The 8,152-nt window shown below is 39.9% G+C and overlaps 1 protein-coding gene and 1 long non-coding RNA gene across 7 annotated transcripts in view; one reads left to right on the top strand and one right to left on the bottom strand.

Moving 5' to 3' along the window:
• The first annotated feature begins 2,025 nt into the window (after window positions 1–2,025).
• slc25a21 (solute carrier family 25 member 21) overlaps window positions 2,026–8,152 on the top strand; it is a 276,710-nt gene continuing 270,583 nt past the window's right edge. For 2 of the 6 annotated variants that reach the window (XM_036954588.1, XM_021573850.2), the window contains exons 1-2: window positions 2,032–2,159; window positions 2,467–2,554. In XM_036954588.1, the coding sequence (XP_036810483.1) occupies window positions 2,126–2,159; window positions 2,467–2,554 (122 nt within the window). In that variant the 5' untranslated portion in view covers window positions 2,032–2,125. The other 4 variants (XM_036954592.1, XM_021573854.2, XM_036954590.1 and 1 more) reach the window with 3 other exon arrangements.
• On the bottom strand, window positions 4,798–7,600 carry LOC110497618. The gene is made up of 3 exons (XR_002469692.2): window positions 6,575–7,600; window positions 6,282–6,352; window positions 4,798–4,854 (listed from the first exon to the last, which is right to left on the bottom strand). It is a non-coding gene; the product is annotated as an uncharacterized LOC110497618 (long non-coding RNA).

Raw genomic sequence — 8,152 nt, 5'->3', positions numbered from 1 at the left:
AGCTAGCTGATTGCAAATTTGAGGAAAATTAAATTGATCCTATTTAAAAATGGATTTCTGTTAAGAAACATGTATTTCACAAACCTCCCCCCAAAAATTCTCAATTATTTGACAGTAACAGGGTGTCCCAGTTTGACAGTGGGCGATTGGCATACTGGTGAGAGCATTGTTTACATCAGAAGGCTATATATCATTTTACTTACTATCATGCCGCTTGAGACGTGTGCCACGCCCACTCTGATGACGGTTTACCCATTGAACCCGTTTACAGAGAGGGGGTGATGCGAGAAGATAGTACTCCGCCCAAAATCTGTCCGCGTGAGATAGGCCCTTTTTCGGATAGAGGTCTATGGAGAGACTGTTGAATTATGTGAGGCTTATTTGATCGAATAGAAGTTTCGTAATGTTTAGGCTGTTACAAAAACGACGTATTGCACACATGTTTTATTTATTTAACTAGGCAAGTCAGTTAGGAACAAATTCTTATTTACAATGACGGCCTAGGAACGGTGGGTTAACTGCCTTGTTCAGGGGCAGAACGACATATCTTTTACCTTGTCTGCTCGGGGCCCAAGGCTCTAACCACTAGGCTACCTGCCGCACCATGACAGCTTAGGTATCACACTATGTTAGTAACTTAACAAATACTAACCCTATTTGAGATTATTTTCAAATACTTATTTCAAATACATGGTTTAAATGCATGGGAGTGTATTTGAGTCAGTGTATTTGAGTATCTTTCCATGTGTATTTCCAAATACATTAAAATATCTAATTACTTTTAAAAATACTTACTTCAAATGTATGTTAAAGTAATTGAGGTATTTTAAATAGTATTTGAACCCGGGTCTGGACAGTAGTCTGCCATAATACGCATGTTCCTCTGAATTACAACGTCTGTATCACCACCTGGTATGGCAACTGCACTATCCGCAAGGTTGTCTAGAGGTTGGTGTGGTCTGCCCAGCACATCACCAGGGGCACACTGCCTGCCCTCCAGGACATCTACAGCACCCGGTGTCACATGAAGATAATCAAGGACCTCAGCTACCTGAGCCACGGCCTGTTCACCTCGCTATCAACCAGAAGGCGAGGTCAGTACAGGTGCATCAAAACTGGGAAAAGAGACTGAAAAACAGTAAATATCCATCACTAGCTGACCTCCACCCAGTACCCTGCCCTGAACTTAGTCACGGTCACTAGCTGACTACCACCTGGTTTCTCAACCTTGCACCTTCGAGGCTGTGGCCCTATGTACATCTGTCCTTTGGTCTGATGAGTCCAAATTTGAGATTTTTGGTTCCAACCGCTGTGTCTTTGTAGGACCCAGAGTAGGTGAATGGATGATCTCCACATGTGTGGTTCCCACCGTCAAGCATGGAGGAGGAGGTGTGATGGTGCTTTACTGGTGACACTGTCTGCGATTTATTTAGAATTGAAGGCACACTTAACCTGCTTTATTCTTCATCCACCAAACTTTATTTGGCACTATGCATTCGGGGAGGAAGCGTTCTCCTGGCATCCGCCAAACCCAGATTTGTGTGTCGGACTGTCAGATGGTGAAGCCGGGTAAGCCTACACGAAACACAGCCCTTATTTTAAGTGTTTCTTAAAATCCCTATGGGAAAATCTATTGTGGAAAAACGTTTAGAACCATTTCCCTGTTTGACCGCTAGGTTTTATGGGTATTATGACCTCCACTGTGGGCTCTATAACAACTATCATGGCATTATTTTTTGCATAGCCTATAACTTAAACTTGAGGTTATATGTTTTGAGTTTTTATTGTAGGCTATGCTGTTACATCATGCACCACTACCGTAGAAACCTTACCATCGTCAAGGTTAAAATTAAACTGAGCGTGTCGAGTAAGGCTACACCATAAAGAATGATAGAGGCCTCTTGTGGACAGAAGGCCATTTTAGCGCCATTTAGGGCTTCCATTTTAACGTAGCCAACTGGGTGGGACTTCCAACTTCATTGGCTGATCCCTCCCGATACCCATTCTGCACAGTTACAAATGAGTTCTCTATCTATCTCTATGGGCTACACAACTCGGAAATGCATCATTTTGCTATTGCGCTGGTCAACGTTACGCTCGAAGCGAAATTGACAAGCCGCAGAATATGTCCATAGCGAGTTTCTATTGGATAAATTCAGGTAGGTCCCGCCCCGTTTCGTGTTCTTCCGTTTAAAACACGTTTTTCAACAGAATCGGTGTTATGAATATGCCCAAGCTGTCATTTCTGATCCACTAACAGGTAAACCCGAAGTTTGAATAGCCTGAAATTGCAGTTGCCCGTGTTTGGGACATACTCGACACTTTGGTCACCCCCCAAAAAATCACTAGGTCATAGTTACACATTGTATTTCACCACGTTGAAATGAACTTACTGTAGATTTTGTATCGCGTTTTTCTGGAAGGTATGTCAGTGAACTCATGTTGATGTGATGTGTGCTTTTGCAGGCAGACTAACGAAACAACATGACATCCCCCAAAAAGCAAGGTTTATTACGGGAGGCATCTCACCAGATCATTGCCGGTGGATCAGCAGGTAAGACAAACTTTAGGTTAGTAACACTTTTAGTATATCAAATAATGGTCTACAATCGGTTGTAATGGTTCAAATGAATAAGCGGCTGCGCTTGTTTAAGTACATTTTCCAACATGCCTACTGTAGAATGTCAGTTTTAGTGGGAATATTGCTTTCTATAATGTCTATCTGAATAGTTGTTTTTACTGTAGACATAATTCAAGAAGTGATATCATTGTTGTGATGAACTCTGAACTATTCAAACTGTTTTGTACCGGATGGTCTCCTTTTTTATATGCCTTCTGAAAACATTACTGTTCCGCATTGGGTTCCGCATTCCAGATTCCTTTCCACATACTGTATGCGGCTGCTTGTTGGTTTATGAAAATGTGTGCATGCAAGTCCCTCTCCCGTCAACGCCTCTAGAATTCAATCACCCCCCCCCCCCCAATATATATACGGTTGAAGTCGGAAGTTTACATACACTTAGGTTGGAGACATTAAAACTCGTTTTTCAACCACTCCACAAATTTCTTGTTAAACTATAGTTTTGGCAAGTTGGTTAGGACATCTACTTTGTGCATGACACAAGTAATTTTTCCAAGAATTGTTTAGACAGATCATTTCACTTATAATCCAATGTTTCACAATTCCAGTGGTTCAGACGTTTACATACACTAAATTGACTGTGCCTTTAAACAACTTGGAAAATTCCAGAAAATTATGTCATGGCTTAAGAAGCTCCTGATAGCCTAATTGACATCATTTGAGTCAATTGGAGGCCTACCTTCAAACTCAGTGCCTCTTTGCTTCAGCCAAGACCTCAGAAAAAAATTGTAGACCTCCACAAGTCTGGTTCATCCTTGGGAGCAATTTCCAAACGCCTGAAGTTACGACGTTCATCTGTACAAACAATAGTACGCAAGTATAAACACCATGGGGCCACGCAGCCGTCATACCTCTCAGGAAGGAGACGCGTTAGGTCTCCTAGAGATTAACATACTTTGGTGCGTAAAGTGCAAATCAATCCCAGAACAACAGCAAAGGACCTTGTGAAGATGCTGGAGGAAACCGCTACAAAAGTATCTATATCCACAGTAAAGCGAGTCCTATATTGACATATCCTGAAAGGCCGCTCAGCAAGGAAGAAGCCACTGCTCCAGAACCGCCATAAAAAAGCCAGACTACGGTTTGCAACTGCACATGGGGACAAAGATCGTACTTTAAAAAAAAAATGTCCTCTGCCCTGATGAAACAAAAATAGAACTGTTTGACCATAATGACCATTGTTATGTTTGGAGGAAAAAGGGGGAGGCTTGCAAGCCAAAGAACACCATCCCAACCGTGAAGCACGGGGGTGGCAGCATCATGTTGTGGAGGTGTTTTGCTGCAGGAGGGACTGGTGCACTTCAAAAAATAGTTGGCATCACGAGGAAAATTATGTGGATATATTGAAGCAACATCTCAAGACATCAGTCAGGAAGTTAAAGCTTGGTTGCAAATGGGTCTTCCAAATGGACAATGACTCCAAGCATACTTCCAAAGTTGTGGCAAAATGGCTTAAGGACAACAAAGTCAAGGTATTGGAGTGGCCATCACAAAGCCATGACCTCAATCCTATAGAAAATGTGTGGGCAGAACTGAAAAAGCGTGTGGGAGCAAGGAGGCCTACAAACCTGACTCAGTTACACCAGCTCTGTCAGGAGGAATGGGCCAAAAATAAATCATTCGCTCTACTATTATTCTGACATTTCACATTCTTAAAATAAAGTGGTGATCCTATTGACCTAAGACAAGGAATTTTTACAAGGATTAAATGTCTGGAATTGTGAAACTGAGTTTAAATATATTTTGCTAAGGTATATGTAAACTTCAACTGTACAGAACCAGTCAAAAGTTTGGAGTCACGTACTCATTCAAGGGTTTTTCTTTATTTTTACTATTTTCTACATTGTAGAATGATAGTGGAGACATCAAAACTATGAAATAACACATGTAATCATGTAGTAACCAAAATATGTTTGAGATTTGAGATTCTTCAAAGTAGCCACCCTTTGCCTTGATGACAGCTTTGCACACTCTTGGGATTCTCTCAACCGGCATCACCTGGAATGATTTTCCTACAGTCTTGAAGGAGTTCCCACATGCTGAGCACTTGTTGGCTGCTTTTCTTTCACTCTGCGGTCCAGCTAATCTCAAACCTTCTTAATTGGGTTGAGGTTAGGGGATTATGGAGGCCAGGTCATCTGATGCAGCACTCATCACTCTCCTTCTTGGTCAAATCGCCCTTACACAGCCTGGAGGTGTGTTGGGTCATTGTCCTGTTGAAAAACAAGGACAATGCGCAAAACAGATGGGATGGCGTATCGCTGCAGAATGCTGTGGTAGCCATGCTGGTTAAGTGTGCGTTGAATTTTGTCTATATATATATTTTATTCACTAAAGTAGTACACTGGGCCTTTAACATTCCTCTATTAGCAGACATTCTCTCTACCCCACCCTCATCACCCCCAAACTATGCTTCTATTGATTCCCTGTTTATCTGAGTTATTGCCATTTCAAGCATGCAGAAATCCATCCGGTATGATGTAGCACTGTGATAGTCACTCTCACTAGACTGATTCTCCATGTTGCTACAAACCTTACTATAATGCCAAAATGAAACATTTGTTCACAACAAAAACACTGTTCCCACATGTTGGTGTTATTTAACACTGTAAATTAAAGGAATGAGTGGTTTTGGGTGGATTTTTCCTTTTAATTGTAGTCTAGCATTTTTGGATGAAATAATAGGATTTCATTATTGATTCAAATAGATGCAGAAATACTGATATTCTTTACACTCTAATTCTTTACACTCTAATCTATATATTGTAGCCTATTTGTTCTGTGTGTAGCTTATGTTATAGGCACAGAGGTGGCACCACCGGTTCCAAAGTGGTGTGGCAAAATGTGTACTCGTCTTTTCTGGGGCCTGGAGTTTTTTCTGATCTAATGATCTGGTCAGGTAAAACTCTGGGTCCTATTCATAGGCTATGTCAAAATATTTGTATTATTATTATTATAGATAGCTTGCTTCCCTTTTAATCTGTGCTATGACTATAGGGTTGGGAGTTTTCTTGTCAGGTTATGTGAATTGGAAACACTCCTGGCCAAAGGTGGATGAAACCCTTTCAAATTATTATTCATTCTGAATTGGATATCAAATGAGCCAGAAACAACCACTTCAATGGACAGCATACTCTGTAGTTTAGCGAACTACTATAACACGGCTGAGCATTATGCAAAGAACGGTTACAATGTATTTAAATGTCTATTTCACTCTAGACACAATGTTAAACAGTGGACCTTGAAACAATAGACTTTGCAAGCTGCCTGTCTCTATTTGTGAAAGTTATGGTGGTGCTAGAATACAAATATATTCTCTCTCTCTGCATTAGATATCCATCTGTTATAGTTGGACAAATCTGTTCATATTGTCTGTGTAGACTGCTCTGTGGTGGATTTTTTTTCTCGTTTAAGACAGTGAAATTTGCACCACAAACATTTGCGAATTATCACCTGCAGTAAAAAAAAAAATATATATATATATATATATATATATATATATATATATATATATATATATATATATATATATATATATATATATATATATATATATATATATATATATATATATATATATATATATATATATATATATATATATTCCAACATTACTGGACTAACAAACTGTCTGACTCACCTTTCTCAGGAACGTCACTCACTATCCCTTAACCTTGGGTAGCAGAATCCGATCATTTCACCTTCTTTATCCTGTTCCAAACACATTTATTCGGTGAATCAAAGTTATTAATGTTAGCTGATTGCTGCATGATTGGATCAACCTAGCTAGCTAATGTTAGCTAGCTATCTACTGTAGCTAGGCTACTAAAGCTAACACTAGTAGTTTTGTTAGCTAGCTATAGATTGCATCAATGTAGCTAGTTTTAGAGGATGACTAAACTGCTTTTATTAGCTACTTTTATTAACACATACCTTGTTTTCCATTTAAAATGTGTGTTCATTCTCTCATGAGGCAAGCAACCAGGCAGGAGAGGAGCGTGAGCGAAGAAAGAAACCACGCGCATACTGCAGAGTCGAACAATGAGGTGCTGGTGAAACTACATTGATTTGTTGAGAGGTGTGGTTGATGAGGCTCTGTAGGCTGTAGCTAGAAGACCACTGTGACAGTGTGAAATCCCAGAGACAGGGTTGTATTCACTAGACCGAATAGAGGCAAACAGGCTGAAATTGGGGGGAGATACTGTGTAAACTTGTCTAATAAGAAACGCCTGCATTCTTCCCAGTTGAAAAACGTTTTTAAAAAATGTTCTATGATGTGAACTAATGAATATGTCTGGTAAAACGGGTTTGTTGCTGCTGCTTGAAAGTGACCAGATTGAAAAGTACTGGGGCAAATGCTATCTCGCGCCACGTTTTCTGGCAGCTCATTGATTATGTTTTTTTTAAAAGTTTTGTGGAGAACTTTGATGTGTGATTTGATGTGCCACCTGGTGTAGTTGTCCTCCTAGATTTTGTTTGCCATTGCTGGGTCTCAAGGAATAGGTTACAGCCAGTTCAAGCAAAACAAGGGATTTTGTTCTGTTAGGGGCTAAAGAACAAAGCACCTAGCCTGAACTCTGAAATTGGCTGGATGCCCAGAGGCCACTGACCTTGAACAGACAATAAAACACACACACCTGAAGTCAATTGTGAGATAAACACAGTGCATTCGGAAAGTATTCAGACCCCTTGACCTTTTCCACATTTTGTTACGTTACAGCCTTATTCTAAAATTTATGGGGGGGAAAAATCCTCAAATTACACACACTACCCCATAATGACAAAACTAAAATAGGTTTTTAGAAATGCTTGCAAAGATAGTAAGCATAAAAAGCAGATACCTTATTTACATAAGTATACAGACCCTTTGCTATGATTTGGAAATGCACATAAATCAAATCAAAGTTTATTTGTCACGTGCACCGAATACAACAGTGAAATGCTTACTTACAGGTCCTAACCAACAGTGCAATTTTTAAGTAAAAAATAGGTATTAGGTGAACAATAGATAAGTAAAGAAATAAAAACAACAGTAAAATAACAGTAGTCGGGCTAATTGAGGTATTATGTACATGTAAGTATGGTTAAAGTGACTATGCATATACAGTCGTGGCCAAAAGTTGAGAATGACAAATATTAATTTTCACAAAGTCTGCGGGCTCAGTTTGTATGATGGCAATTTGCATATACTCCAGAATGATCAGATAAAGAGTGATCAGATGAATTTCAATTAATTGCAAAGTCCCTCTTTGCCATGCAAATGAACTGAATCCTCAAAAAAACATTTCCACTGCATTTCAGCCCTGCCACAAAAGGACCAGCTGACATCATGTCAGTGATTCTCTCGTTAACACAGGTGTGAGTGTTGACGAGGACACGGCTGGAGATCACTCTGTCATGCTGATTGAGTTCGAATAACAGACTGGAAGCTTCAAAAGGAGGGTGGTGCTTGGAATCATTGTTCTTCCTCTTTCAACCATGGTTACCTGCAAGGAAACACGTGCCATCATC

The sequence above is a fragment of the Oncorhynchus mykiss genome, chromosome 19 (assembly GCF_013265735.2).
Source record: "Oncorhynchus mykiss isolate Arlee chromosome 19, USDA_OmykA_1.1, whole genome shotgun sequence".
NCBI lineage: Eukaryota > Metazoa > Chordata > Actinopteri > Salmoniformes > Salmonidae > Oncorhynchus > Oncorhynchus mykiss.
Note: the sequence above shows the minus strand (reverse complement) of the source record. Positions and strands in the feature narration are given on the sequence as shown.